This window comes from Muscardinus avellanarius (assembly GCF_963383645.1).
Source record: "Muscardinus avellanarius genome assembly, chromosome: 1".
Classification (NCBI taxonomy): domain Eukaryota; kingdom Metazoa; phylum Chordata; class Mammalia; order Rodentia; family Gliridae; genus Muscardinus; species Muscardinus avellanarius.
Window position 1 is genome coordinate 64,116,054 of NC_137786.1, and position 15,287 is coordinate 64,131,340.

The window sequence follows — 15,287 nt, forward strand, 5'->3', positions numbered from 1 at the left end:
AAAACAAAAACAAAAACAAAAAAAAAAAAACTGCCCTCCTGCATTATGGTAGAACTTTATAGATTACGACTACCACCAAAATAATTATTTCTCTTTCTCTCTCTCTCTCCATGCCCTACAAACTAGGTTTTACTTCTAAAAATGACTTGTTTTTTTCCTCTGCCATTAGAAATCCACCAGCCTCTCTGGATGAGAAAGTCAGCAGGAACAGATTGCTTGGTCTTGATTTTGGCTGAACTGACTCTAAGATGGCCCCCAACTGTCCCCACCTCCTGTGACTCAGCTCTGTGGGCAGCTGAGAAAGTTAAAGGCCCTTTTCAATTCTCCCTCAGTCTTTGTTAGAACTCCCTCCACCCTAGGGGAGCCAGGTATGGGCACTGGTAGGGCTAACCGCAAGCCAGAAGCCAGGTCCATTTACAACGGAGGCATTTAATTAAGTACAATTTGTTACTTTTTGAAGCTGTCTGAAAGCTTCATAGTATCTTCTTTAATGATTCCAGCTTCCTAAAAACACTGGTTGAGGAGGGAGAGGAGAGGGAGGGGACGAATTCACGAAGGGTAACTGCATCTTTAGCTTGATCCACATCTGATTCATGTTGGCAAATGGTTTGCACAATTAAGACTGAGGGATAACAGCACCCCCCAACACTTACCATAGTGCTCTTTACTGTATATCATGTGTAACACACACACACACACACACACACACACACACACACACACACACACACGCCAATATTGCTCATTTTAAAAATCTCTTTAAAACAGAGCCTAAGAATTTGAGTTGAGCGATGCCGCAGGCAAACCTGATCCTTCAGGGTTTTCTTGGGGTAGAGGACCAGAGAGTGGAGGTTGGAGAACTCTGGGGAGGGTTAAAGGGATGCTTGAAATCCGAATCCCCAGAGCAGCGCCAAGTTCAGCAGTTCATGGAGAATGGACTTCTCAGGAGTCGGGGTGGGGGCGGGGGGCTAGCCTTACCCAGAGGGCTCACAGTTGGGCAGCGCATCTTGGGAGGGGCGCTAGGACCCAGCCACCCGCGGGCCTCCGGACGTGTCTGAGGAGTAAAGGCGCGTAGAGGCTCCGGCTCCTAGCCAGAGTCCCTCTGAGCTACCGGACCTTTCTTGTGGGCGCGAAGTCCGGGCGGCGGGGTGCCGGGCGCGCAGCCCCGTGCCTGGGGTGCGCGGTGCGCGCGGGGCACCTGGACCTGCACCTGCGGGACTCCCGCAGCCGCCCGCCGGTCTCCGGCATGGACGAGCCGCGCCGCCCGCCGAGCGCGCGCCAGGTGAGTGCCCGCGTGGGGCGAGGGCCACCCCAGGCACCTGGGCACCGGGGCGCGGGGTGAGCCCGGCTGGGGCGCAGGGGGCGCAGGCACAAGCCCGGGGCCGCCCCCCGCCCCTGCCTGCTTTCAAACACCTGGCTGGGGAGCCTTCCGCCCCGCACCCAGCTCCCGATCCCTGGGCGTCCTGGTACCCGCTCTCTTCATCCGTCACAAGCAGAAAACACCTGTGGCGTCTGCTCTAACAGTCAGGTGCATAATTCCTAGTAATAATAACCCCCGCAAACAGCTGCAGGGTGCGTCTCGCAGGTTCAGCGTGCGTCCTAGCGTTCGCCGCAGCCGCACGTTCGCTGGGCGGGCTCCGCCGCCCCCCGCCGCGCCCCGCATTTCCCACGCTCCCCCCTGCCGAGCCCCGGCCCTGCTTCCCCGCCCGTGTTTTCAGCGACTGCAATAGCTGCCTCCCTTCCCGGGAAGCCAGGCCCCGGCCCAGAGCGTGTGCGCGTGTGCAGGTGCGGGTGCTGGTGTGTGCACGCGCCTGGCCCTTCACCGAGCTCCGGACCCCTCCATCCCGGGACCCAACCCGGGTGTGGGCACTCAGTCCCGGAGAGGGCGCTCGCCGGGCGGGTGGACGAGCGCCTCAACCTCTGTGATAAGGGATGTGTGGAGACGAGGGGGCTTGGGAGAGAGGGAAGGTTTCTGTAAACAAAGATCTCCCCCCGTAGGGTCGCAAGAAAGTGCCTGGGACTTGGTCTGCGATGGTGTTCTCAACTCGGGGCGTTCTCCTGGGAGTGTCACCTAAAGCGCACTTATTACCAGGGCACTGCAAATGCGATCCCCGATCCCCGAGTGTTGTCCTAGCCTTTGCAGAGCTGCGGAGTCTTGGCTGGGATCTTTAACCTTCAACAGGTTCCTTGTAGCCTTCGGACGAGCCGTGACCATCCATTCTGCTTCGGGCACAATCTTGACACTAGTTTACCTTCTCCAGGTTACTGGTCCCAGAAAAACACCGCTGGAGGAGGAGCTGCAGGTACTTAGGACCCTAAGAAAGACCACCGCAGTTGAGACCATCTGAGCGGGGCCAGGGCGCCGCGGGGGGGCCTGCCTGCTCTGACATTTAGGAACATGTGTCGGTCTGAATCTGAAGTTTAAACGTGCAGTGCTAACCTAGAAGAGAGTCTGTCTCTAAAGTGTGTGTTGGGAAACAATCAACAAAAACATTTACACAGGGCTCCTGGGGGAGGTGAGGCCAGAGGACCCGCCCTCCAGGATTTTATAATCGCTGGTTTGCATTGCCAGTTCTTGCTTGACTGCCCTTCTGACCTTGACTGAGCTATTTTAACTTTGCAGAGGCTCGATTTTCCAAGAAGCAGAAACAGAAGAATGATAACTCCCCCGCAGTGGGGAGCATGGGGGAATGGGAAGCAGGAGCTGGGGTCCAGCCCCGGCTGTGCCACTGACCCACTGACCCACTGTGAAACCAGCGAGCGGCACACTCTGTTCTGGCGCCTGAACCGGCGCAGGTGCTCAGAGGGAGACGTCAGTTCTGGGGTCCACTTTGGGAGGAATCTGCCAAGTTTGGATAGCTGGCCTACTTAGTACCCACTAGTTCTTTGCAGTCTTCCCTCAGCTTGGACTGGGTTCCGAAGAGTTATATGGGTTGGTGAGATATGGGATCAGAATGGTGGGTGAACTGAATTTTAATTCCAATCTGTTTATAGAGCCACAGATCTTTCAGGCTTAAGGTCTGTGGAAATAAGCCTTGACTGGTTTAGTTAATACGTAGAATGCACTGGGAAGGGCCTTACTTAGAAAGTCCTGGTTGAGCTGGAAACTGGTTACATAACCCTGTAAGGATGAGCTCTGTTTTGTGGGTTTGTAAGACCATAACACTAACACCCTTCTACGGGCAGAAGTAGAGAAGCCCCCAATTGACCTCCAATAGGGATGGGCCCAGAGTGCTACAAATCTCATGGGAGACCCTCTAGTTATACCTAATAAGCAACTTATTGGCCACGGAATGGCTCAGTTATTATTAACTTTTTAGAAAAAGTTTATTAGTTTGGTAATGCAGTAATTTGTTCAGAAGCTACATTGAATATCGGAATGCTTCATATTGCCAGAGCTTATTAGGGTAAGCACTGCTTAAAAACTACTTTAAGTTAGTTTCGGGAAGGGTGATAAACAGAATCATTTATAATTTTTGGTAGATAATTTAAAAAAAGATAAATAGGCATGGTGGTACATACCTATAATTCCAGTATTTGGGAACCTGACTGAGACAGAAGATCACAGGTTCGAGGCCAGCCTCAGCAACTTAGCATGACCCTCAGTAACTTAGACCCTGTTTCAAAGTAGAAAATTTTTAAGAGACAAGAGACGAGGTGTAGCTTAGAGGTAGAATGACCCTGAGTTCAGTTTCCAGCGCGTGCACGTGCGCGTGCACACACACACACACACAAGCAGGAGGGAGGAGGATAAAAGAACAGAAGTAAATATACCACAAGCCATGGGAAAACTTATTTCTTCAGAGTTTCCGAGGTGAATAGCACCACACTGGTGAATGTTTATTAAGCCTTGCTATGTGCTACAAATTGCACTGAGCAGTGTATGGACACACTCCCGTGCAATCCTAGCAGCGTCTTCTGGAGGAAGCACTGTGATTGTCCCTTTCGGTTTTATAGATGCAGGAACTGATGCCTCCTGCCTGAGGTTACATAGCTCATGGGTGGTACAGCTGGGCAGGTAGGTGGGTTTATTAATGAAGACCTAAGCCTTATTAAAGAGGGAGTCAGGCCAGGCGTGGTGGCGCACGCTTGTAATCCCCTCGCTTGGGAGGCGGAGACAGGAGGATCGTGCTGCTTTGAAGCCAGCCTCGCTGGCATTAAGAGACCCTGTTTCCAAACAAAAATATAAAATAGGTCTGGTAGAAGGGTTTCCAGGAACCCCAGTACCACCAAAAAAAAAAAAAAAAAAAAAAAGAGGGAGTCAGAAGTACCTACCAGGTATCAGGCCCACCTGAGTGCATTTAAACTAAAACGTGTGCATGTGCGTGTGTGTGTGTTTTACTGGGGATGGAACCCAGGGGTATTCTATCACTGAACTATACTCCAGCCCTTTTTATTTTTTATTTTGGGAAACAAGGTCTTCCTTGACCTTGGCCTTGAACCTGCCATTTTTCTATCTCAGCCTCCCAAGTATTAAAAAAATCTTTTCTGAGGGTAATTTTCTCTTTTTTTCTACTAGTAATTTCTTGTGTGTTTTTGTTGTTGTTGTTGTTGTTGTTTGGTGATGGTGGGCTTCCTGGAAATCCTTCTACCTCCGGGCTATACTCCCAGACCTATTTTATACTTTTTTATTTGGAAACAGGGTCTCTTAAACCAGCATGGCTGGCTTCGAACCTGCTCGATCCTCCTGTCTCTGCCTCCCAAGTGTGGGGATTACAAGCATGCGCCACCACCCCAGCTTTTTTTTTTTTTATCGTGACTTGACTTGGGTGCCTTTTCATGTCAGTGAAGGGGTTGACCTCTTTCTTTATAACTATGTAAATATCAGTACAGAGGGATGAATAATAATTTATTTAACCAATTCCTTGTAAATGGGCATTTGGATGATTTTTAAAGTTTTACAATCATATATTATTAGCATAATGAATCTTTATATATTTATATATGTGTATACTTCTATGTTTTTGTACCTGTTCAGATATATGTGGTGGATTATTTTCAGGGAGTAGCATTGCTGTGTGAAAAAGCATAGTTACTATTAAATATAGATTTCTTATCACACATTGCTAACTTGCCTATTAAAAAAGTAATTTCAGCCGGGCGTTGTGGCGCACACTTGTAATCCCCGCACTTGGGAGGCAGAGACAGGAAGATCGCGCAGGTTCGAAGCCAGCTGCGCTGGCGTAAGAGACCCTGTTTCAAAAATATAAAATAGGTCTGGGAGTGTAGCCCGGAGGTAGAAGGGCTTCCAGGAACCCCAGTACCACTTAAAAAAAAAAAAAAGTAATTTCTTTCTTTCTTTTTTTTTTTTTTGCGGGTCTGGGGATGGAACCTAGGGGCATTCGACCTTCGACCTCCAAGCTACACCCCCTGCCCTGTTTTTTATTCTTTATTTTGAAACAGGGTCTCACTAAGTTATGGAAGGTCTCACCATATAGCTGAGTCTGTCTGCGAACCGCGATCCTCTGGTCTCAGCCTCCCGAATGCTGGGATTACAAGCATGCGCCACCGCGCCCAGCTGAAAAAAGTAATTTCTGATTTTAGATCCAGTTCTTCTATTGACCTGGTTTTGGGCTTTTGTTTAATTCTTTTAATATGAAGAGGTCACAGGTATATTATCTGGCAATTAGAGGTGGTAGGACTTGTGAGTTGCCAGTCTTTTCCAACGGTAATATTCTGCAAAATGTTCAATATCTAATTGTATCAATAAATAAAATTGCCCATATATGACCTTTTTTTTTTTTTTACTTCACAAAAACAATGACATGGTTTCACCTAATATCACATGAATTCCAGGACTGTTTCTGGTGTCCTGGCTTCTGTGAAGTAGGTTTTATGTATGAGAAGTTGCTATTGCTGCAGTCATAAATCCACCTGAAACGTCAGTGGTTAAAGGCTTATTTCTTACAGAAATGTCTCACTTACATTTTATGTCCAAAGCAGTTAGCAGAGTGTTTGCCCCACAGGGTCACTCGGGGAGTCAGGCTGACTGGAGGCCTGCTATCTTTAAACTATTTAGAATGCATAGTCTTAATGCTCCCAAGTGTACAGTACACTCCTGGGGAGGACCCAAGACTGGTGGCTGGGGAGCACACAGAGACAGTGGGGAATTCACACTGGCTGCTCATGTCTCATCCCACGAATGATGCACATTTCCTTTATTTCCATTCCTTTGGTTAGAACTAGACACATGGACCCCCCCCCATGCTTGTGTCCAGGAAGAGGCAATGTGAAATGCCTTAGCGTATCATCGTGTTAGAGCTGTCATGACAAAGCACCAAAGGCCAGTGCTTCACACAATAGAAATGTACCCCTCATGGCTCTGGAGCCTAGAAGCCTAAGACCAAGCACCAACAGGATTTGTTTCTTCTGAGGACCTCTCTTCTAGGCCTGCACATGGCCATCTTCTCTCTGTGCCTTTACACGGTCTTCCTTCTCTGTGTGCCTGCATCCTAATCTCTTCTTGTAAAGACAATTGGATTAGACGCTCACTAATGACCTCATTTACCATTAATTCCTCTTTCAGGACTCCTTTTCTAAATGCAGTCATATTCTGAGGTTCTAAAAGTCATGCACTTAAAGAGATGCGATTCAGCCCATACATTTTGTCCCTGTCAGACAGCACATACTGACGAATCCCCACCCCCCCACCCCCGATTCTTATTTGAGAAGCCTGGGAAGCCATATTATGGGGTCATCTTTTTCTTCACATCTCTCTATTTCCCCTGGTTCCTGCATCCACATTTTAAAATTTTGTTGTACTAGGGACTGAACCCAGGGGTATTCTATCTCCAAGCTATACCCCAGCCATTATCTATTTATTTACTTTTCTGGGGATTGAACCCACGGTCATTCTACTTCTGACCCACATCCCCAGCCCTATTTTATTATTTTTATTTTGAAACAGGGTTTCACTAAATTGCTGAGGCTGTCCTCACACCTGTGATTTTCTGTCTCAGCCTCCCAAATACAGGCATGTGCCACCAGGCCCAGCTCCTTTTTATTATTATTATTATTATTATTGTTGTTGTTGTTGTTGTTGTTGTTGTTGTTGTTGTTATTATTAGGGTCTTACTAAGTTGCTGAAAGTCTTACTAAATGACCAAGGCTGGGCTCAAACCTGAGATTCTCCTGTCTCAGCCTTCCAAACTACTAAGATTACAGGTGAATGCCACCTGCCCAGCCTGCTCTCGCATTTCTTAACAAAAGGTGTTATTTTCCGAAATCCTTGAGTATTACTTAAAGAGGCCCAATGCTACTACTACTAGTATCAAGTAACCTTTTATTATTGCCTTTGACTATACCATGAAGAAGGCAGTTGTAAGTGAAAGATAGCCAACATGGTGGTTAAGAGCAGGAATCCCAAAGCAGACTGCCTTGGGGCAAGGTTTCCTCATCTGTGAAACAGAAAGTAATACTTCCCTTTTAGGTTTTGTCCTAATTAAATGAGATAATATATGCCAAGTGACTGGCACATAGAAAGAAGTAAAACAAAACAAAGCAAAACAGTGGTGACTACTATTATTTGCAAGTTCAGAAGCTCATGGAGCACTTTAGGCCCAGTGTGCTGTGTCCTAGACCATGCCTTCACCCAAGTCGAGGCAAAGGTCCTGCTACATGAGCCCCCAGGGCTTCCATGGCACACCCAAAAGTCTGTACTCTTAATTACTTAGCAGTAATTACATAATAATTTTAATTCATAGCTTATCACATTAAGGTCATAATTTCCCAATAAGAATTTAGACCCAAAAAGAAACACAAGAGACTGTCCCCTTAAATAGCTCCTAATGATTATTATCTTATAGTTATGGTAACTAGGGCTGGGAACTACAGTGAACTTAATAGTAGCATTGCAGTGTTCTTTGTCTTTTCTTCTCCTTTCTTTCCTTTCTGGTACTGGTTGAACCCAGGAGCATTCAACCTCTGAGGTATGCCTCCTTCCAGCCCTTTTTATTTTGAAGCAAGGCCTCTCCAAGCTGGTGAGGCCCTCCTGTCTCAGCCATCCAAGTCCTGGGCTTACAGGCATGCACCAGGTACTCAGCTAGCACTGCAGGTTTGTGAGAGGTGCTGTCTCTATCTCCTATGTTAATGATGTGTTTTATAGTCAAAACCATGGGAGAGTTAGGCCTAGAACCTTCTCCCATTGGCCTACCTGGGAAGACAATGACAGAATTACCTTTTCACACCATCTTCTCCTTGGAAACAAACATTTGGGTTGCTGTGCACCTTGATGTATTATCTGTTTTGATTATTTTGAAACTATTGATTCCTAGGGCTGCCTGGGCACTGGGAGAGCCATGAGTTGCTGTGTGGCCTTGGGCCTGCTTGATTAGAGCCATGTTCAGTCCAGGATGAGCTTCCCACTTCAACTCTGGCCACCGTGGGCACCCGCTACATCAGGAGGCCAAGACTGCAGTGGTGGTAGTTGCTACAGATACCATGCATATGGTATTTTCTGACCTGGTTCCTGCTGCATAGAGCCAAGTGAAGGTGGTAATAGATTAAAGCCCACTGTGTCATGTGAATTGATTATCATTCTGAATCTGTGGCCACTGCTGCCAGGCGAGCAGCATCTTATAAATTGCCGTTAGCCAGGCAGTAGCTGTAATGGATTTGTCATTTTCTGTGAGTGTTTGTGCCCAGTTTTAGCTTTTTGTGTTTTCAAAATTTCAATCAAGCCAGGCGTGGTGGCGCACGCTTGTAATCCCCACGCTTGGGAGGCAGAGACAGGAGGATCGCCCAGGTTCGAAGCCAGCAGTGCTGGCTTAAGAGACCTGTTTCCAAATAAAAAGTATAAAATAGGTCTGGGAGTGTAGCCCAGAGGTAGAAGGGCTTCCAGGAACCCCAGTACCAAAAAAAAAAAAAAAAAAAAAATTCAATCAAGGTAGACTCATTGCTGATAATTCATGTGTTGAGCTGATTAAGATGATTTCAAATGGTCACACTGTAATTTGGCATTGAAACGAAACATTATTGTTTAAACAGGGGCTCAAAGAAATAGAGCATAGGGCATAAATTTGATATTGATGAAGCAAATATCTGTCACTGGAGGTATGATGCAATTTCAGTTTTGCTTTGTTGGATTTGCAAAGTAGCAGCCAAATGCTTTTAAGGAAAAAAAAAATACCCCCAAGCACGTAAAGCTAAATTTGTCTAGGATTGTGTTTTGTTACTGAGATGAGTGCAAGAGATCATCTATAACATGTTAAGCAACTAAACTGAAGGTGGGAAAAAAATTGCCTAATCTTTTGGTTTAGATGAAAAAAATTCAAAACATTGAGACTAGTAGGACCAAGTCTTGTATTTTGCAGGATTCTCAGCAGGCCGTCATGTCATTGTTTAATTGATAAAAAAAAAAATCATGTTCACATAATCAGTAGTATGTTGGGTATGATGAAATCTGGCAGAGGTGGCAAAAACTGAAACTTAGAGCTCCCGTCTCCTGAGCAGTCTACTTTTTTCTCTGTACACCAAGGTGCCCATTCCCTGACCTGGTGCCCTCTGACCCCAGCTTCCAGTTTGGTGGCACCAGTCACTTGCCTGACCCACAGAGTCAGGCACCTATTGTCTTTATTTCTGTGGCTCTAAAAAAATACCTGAGAGTATAATTTGTAATACTCTCAGGTAATTTATAACAACAGAATTATGTTCTCAGGATTCTATAGGTTGGAAAGTCCAAGATTTAGGCACTTGCAGGGTGGGTTTTCTGGTGTAGACTGTTCTGTTTCCAATATGGTGCCTTGTTGCCTCATCTTCTGGAGAAGAATGCTGTATCCTCACTTGGTGGAAGGAACAGAAGGGACTAAAAAAGGAACCAAGCTCACTCTGTAAAGTCTTTTAACAAAAGACATTCATGAGACATTCATGAGGGTGGAGCCTCCCCATGGGCCCTACATCCTTACACTATTGTATTGGGATTAAGTTACTAACACATGTATTTTGGGGGATATATTCAGACCATAGCACCCTGCCCTTGGCCCCCCAAATCCATTTCCTTCTCACATGTCAAATATAATTTATTCCATGCTAATAGCCCACAAAGTCTTACCTTGTTCTAGCATCAACTCAAAAGTCTAAAGTCCAAAGCCTTATCTGAATCAGAAATGGGTGGGACTCAAAGCACAATTAATCCCAAGGCAAATTACCCTCCAGCCATAAGCCTGTGAAATCAAATAAATTATAGGATAGATATTCCCATGATGTCATAGTCTGTTTTGTATTGATATAACTGAATACTGGGCACTTTTTAAAGGAAGGAAATTTGTCTTTTACAGTTCTGGAGTCTTGGTGGTAGCCACGCCCTTACAGCTTTTTTAAACATTATAGCAGCTCTGACCCTGCATTTCTGCTCCTTGTCGCCCTAGCAAGGGCTCTCTGCTGTTGGTCTGCCTTGCAGCAAGTCTTTCCTGGCCCCCCTGGCTATACTCATGCAGCATTTGAAATCCAGGTGGAGGAAACCATGACTGTATAGCTCTTGCATTTTACATACCTGCAGAATTAACACTGCCATCAGGTTTTACTGCCGGGGTCCTCTGGAGCAGTGGCCTAGCCACAGCCTAGCCTGCTTGAGCTACAGCAGGGACAGCCAGGGATCCTTGTGCTGAATGCAGGAGCCAGAGCCCCGAGGCAGTCCCTAGCCAGTGGCCTACCCCCAAAACCATTCTGCTCTCCTAGACCTCCAGGCTCCTATGCTGGGATAAGTGGCTTTCTGAGGAGAGGAAGGGATCCGAGCTCCCATCTGCTCTGCCTGGCCATGGGATGCACTGTGCCATATTGTGATGCTGGAAGCCAGGCAGGTGCCTACACCACGCTCTGGGGTTTCCCAGCCTCCAGAATCATGAACTACAAGCAGTAGAACTTGGCAGTGTCTACGTGATGCTAACTCTGCAGGTGCACAGAGGGATAAAGGAATGTAAAAGCAACCATCTGAAACATAGGACCAGCAAATACCTCCCCCCCCCTGCAAATATTACTCCTTCTGAGGGAGAACTATGGAGAGCATTACCAAGGCTGGGACATTACCAAAAAATTAAGTGACCTAATAAATGGATTAACAATACATGAGTTCTTCTTTTTTAAACCTTTGTACTCATGTTAGAAGGTCACATCTGATTTTATAGTAGGAAAACAAATGATTTCTCTAAGTTTTTAGTGTTTTTTTTCCCTACTTCCATTTAGAATGATATAAAGGAAAACTCAAGACCATCTTTGCTGCAATATAATGGAATAGGAAGAGGAAAATTAACTTGTTCACAGAGCTGAGGAAACCCCTTCTGTACAAACTCTCTTAGTGACCTAAGAGTTCTTTAGAAAGTTGAAGAGGGGTTCTAGGTCCTGTTCTGGCTGGTGACGTAATGACACCAGGGAGACTCTGGTAACTAATATTGATACAGAGCTTACTATAGGCTTATGTCATATGGTCCATTAACCAGCATTTCTGTTGAAAGAGCACCATTTTGCAACATTCGTTTTCATGCTTTGAAGAAGAGAACTCTGTTTTATCCCAGAATAGCACTTTCAGAGGGACAGTGGCCACTGAAGTCTTTTCACCATCTGTCTTATATTGAGCCAGCGTTACCATTTAAGGAAGGGCATTTTGGATCTTGGAATATGGCATGCACCCGGACTTCCCACCATGCTGCCACTCGTGTTGTAGAAATAACTTCTGTCAGGAAGGCAATAGCTCGCCGGCTGATCTCTGCAGTGGCAAAAGGGATCTCATGGCTGCAAGGAAGGGAAATGGGCAGGAAGGTAGGATCAGGAGAAGACAGTGGAAGAAACAGAAGGGAAGGCTGCTCAGAGGGAGGAGAAGGCACTGTGTCCCCGCAACTTCATGTCACAGCACACAGGGGACCATGATGATATTACCTGGGATATTGGGGTCCCCAGTGATATTGCCTGGGACACTGGGGTCCATGAACAAGGGTGTGCCTGCTACAGGCCCTACATGTATGGCCTGAGAGCAGGAGAATCAGTATATTGTCATTTCTGTACCATGCAGCCAGTACATGGGTAGAGAAACTCTGGGGTAAAGCAATGCCTTCTGAAAGGGGGCGAGAGAGGAGGAGGCCAGGGACACTGCACTGTCTTCCTCCAGCATATGGATAGCTTTTTACCTTTACTATGGTGTGGGTGTGGGTATAGCTGGCCTTCTTGCTCCTCTCCCAAGCCTTTTCCTCTGCCTTTACAGAGACTTGCTCAGGCCACAGAGATCTTCTCTGCCACCACCACTGTTCCCGTGGCCTGAATTCTGGAGGGCGATGGGATATGAACACAGGGGAGGACAAGGGCTGCCTAGGATAGCTACTTTCCTACTCTAACCTCTCATCGGTAAAAGAAGCATGTGTCTGCTATTCATGCGACAAACACTAGTGAAGCAGCTAACATGTACCACATAAAGTTTCTCCCCTCTTGGACTTAACCTTTTGCTGTGGAGAAGAAGTCAAGAAAGAAAGGAAGGGATGAGGGAGAGAAAGGAAGGCAGAAAGAAAGCATCAGTTGATGATAAGGGCCAAGGATAAAGATTATGCAGGAAACAGCGATAAGAGCGACCCAGGCTGGGTGATGTGGCTCTGTTAAATAAGGTGTTCAGAGAAGGCCTCCTTGAGCTGAGGCCTGAAGAAATGGGGACTTGAGCCATGTGGGTATTTGGAGGAAGAGTGGAGGAACAGCAGGTGCAGCTGCCCTGAAGGAGACTCGGCAAGGAGGCCAGTGCAGCGGGGTGAGGGAACAAGCCAGGACAGTAGAAGTGAAGGGCAGAGCGGCCATGGAGGGCCAGACTGCCTGGAGCTGGGTGGTTTACTGTGAAGACTGAGAAGGATGGGATCTGAGGCTGTAAGAGGCTCACCTGGGATGCTTATGAAAAATAGCCAGAGGGCAGTCCAGTGATGCTGGAAGCTGTGCTAGGAGGCCATTGCCATAAGCCAGGCAAGAGATGATGGTGGTTTAGACCAGGATGGTAGCAGCAGTAATGGCCAATAATGGTCAGATTCTGAGTTGATTCTCTTAATGGATCTATAACAAGATTTTCAGACAGCTGGAATACTAGGGAAAGAAAGATCAAGGAAGACAGAACCTCTTGAAGGCCCCTTCCAGCACCAGCATGGCTGAGATTTGCCCTCCACCTGCTGGTCAGGCTTGCCACCTGACCCCTGTTCTTTGCCCAGATCTTCAGAGTTCTTGTTCATGCATTATCTCAGATGATGGATTGATAGAAGAATGACCGTGATCTTAGGCCCGGTGATTCACACCTGTAAACCCACTACTTGGGAGGCTGAGACTGGAGGATCATTGGTTTGAGGTTAGCTTCAGCAACTTAGACCCTTAGGAACTTAGTGAAACTCTTAAAAAGGTCGGGAGGGGCTGGGGGGTATAGCTCAGAGGTAGAATGCCCCTGTTTTCAATTCCCAGTAACACAAACAGACACAATTTTTAAAAATTTGAGACAGGATCTCACAAAGTTGCTGCAACTGGCCTTGAATGTATGATTCTCCTGCTTCAACATTTCAAATAGCTAGTATTACATGGGGTGTGCCACCATGCCTGGCTATCTTTGATTCAATTTAGTGGTACTGGGGTTCTTGGAAGCCCTTCTACCTCCGGGCTACACTCCCAGACCTATTTTTATACTTTTTTTTAAAATTTGGAAACAGGGTCTCTAAAGCCAGCGCGGCTGGCTTAGAACCTGCGCGATCCTCCTGTCTCTGCCTCCCAAGCGCGGGGATTACAAGCGTGCGCCACCATGCCTGGCTCTTTGATTCATTTTAAGATTTTCTTTTTATTAGTTTTTTTTTTTTTAGAAATTGTGCTATATTATATTTTAGTATGGTTTGTTTTGGTTTCTTATGTTTGAAATTTGTTGAATTTCTAGATCTGTGACTCACTGAGTCAATTATTTTAGCTTCCTTTCCTTCTCTCTGTTATCCATCTTGAAGTCTTAATTACCATGTCTTCTAACTCACTGATCTTTTCTTCTACAGTGTCTAATCTGCTTCTAGTTCCATCCAGTGATAATTTCATTTTAGAACTTGTGGGCTATTTTTATTTCTAAACGTTATATTTGATTCTTTTTTTTAATCTTCCATTCCTCCTCTCACAGTGCTTGTTTTTCTTTCAGTACATGAGCAATAATTATAATAGCTACTGTAATATTCTTGTTCATTAATTCTAAAATCTTTTTTGTGTGGCATTGGGGTTTGAACCCAGGAGAATTCTACATCTGAGTTACACCCCCAGCCTGATTTCATTTCTTATTTGGAAACAGGGTCTCACTAAGTTATGGAGGGCCTCTCTAAGTTGCTGAGCCTGGCTGCAAACCTGTGATCCTCCTGTCTCAGTCTCCCAAGTACTGGAATTACAAACATGTGACACCATGCCCAGCTCATTTGTTTTTATTTGCTGATTTTTGTTTAGAATATTTGTTACTGTTTTCTATTTTGGGGTATATCTAGTAATTATGATTGTATGCTAGACATTTTGAATGTTATATGGTTGAGTGGCAAGGTTTTGTTGTCTTCCTCAAGTGAATGTTGGCATTTTGTTTTGGTAGAAAATTAAGTTAATTTTGGTTAAATTTGCTTTTTCAAGGTTTTAAGCTTTTAAAAGTAGATCTGTAGTAGTCTTTTCTATAGGAATTATTTAACCTTATTATTAAGGCAGAACCCAATTGGGTTCTCCACTGAATGCCTTGAGTGATCAACAAAGACTCTCCACTTTGAGCAGTCAGAACTCGGATGGCTCTTACTTCTATGTAAGCTATTTGAATTGTTCAGCATATAACTGCCAATCACTCTCCTCCAGGCCTTCCTGATCTGTGGAATTCCACTCAATTCATATGTATCCATCAGTATTCTTGCAGCTATAATCTAATAAATGACCACATAACTTAGAGAGAAGATTTATTTTCTTACAGTTTGAGGTTTAGTCCATGTGAGGCCAGGGACCACAAATCTCAGGGCTGGTGACAGGAAGTGGAGAAAGGGAGAGCACATGGACTGTGCTCACTTCATGGAGGCCAGAAGAAAGAGAGAGACCTGGGAGAAAGAGGAAAAATAACCTCCAAGGCTGCACCCCCAGGGCCTACCTCCTCCAGACACACCCTACTGGCCTACTGAGTACCACCCAGGGAAATCCATTACAATTGATTTATCCACTTCTGAAATTACAACCCTCATGACTCAATTATATCAACCCAAAATAGTAATAAATGAGCTCTTTAGGGTATATTTTATATCGTATTATAACATCATGCATGCCTTAGTTTTAAATAAACTCTCAAGTGCTCCTCT

General features: G+C 45.7%; 1 protein-coding gene across 1 annotated transcript in view; it reads left to right on the forward strand.

Annotated features, from left to right (window-relative positions):
- Positions 1–1,246: 1,246 nt before the first annotated feature.
- The window catches only part of PDE8B (phosphodiesterase 8B), a gene marked incomplete at both ends in the record, with an annotated part of 235,127 nt that continues 221,086 nt past the window's right edge, over positions 1,247–15,287 (forward strand). The window contains one exon of the mRNA XM_080704433.1: positions 1,247–1,282. Coding sequence (XP_080560559.1) covers positions 1,247–1,282 — 36 coding nt within the window. The remainder of the gene's footprint in view (positions 1,283–15,287) is intronic.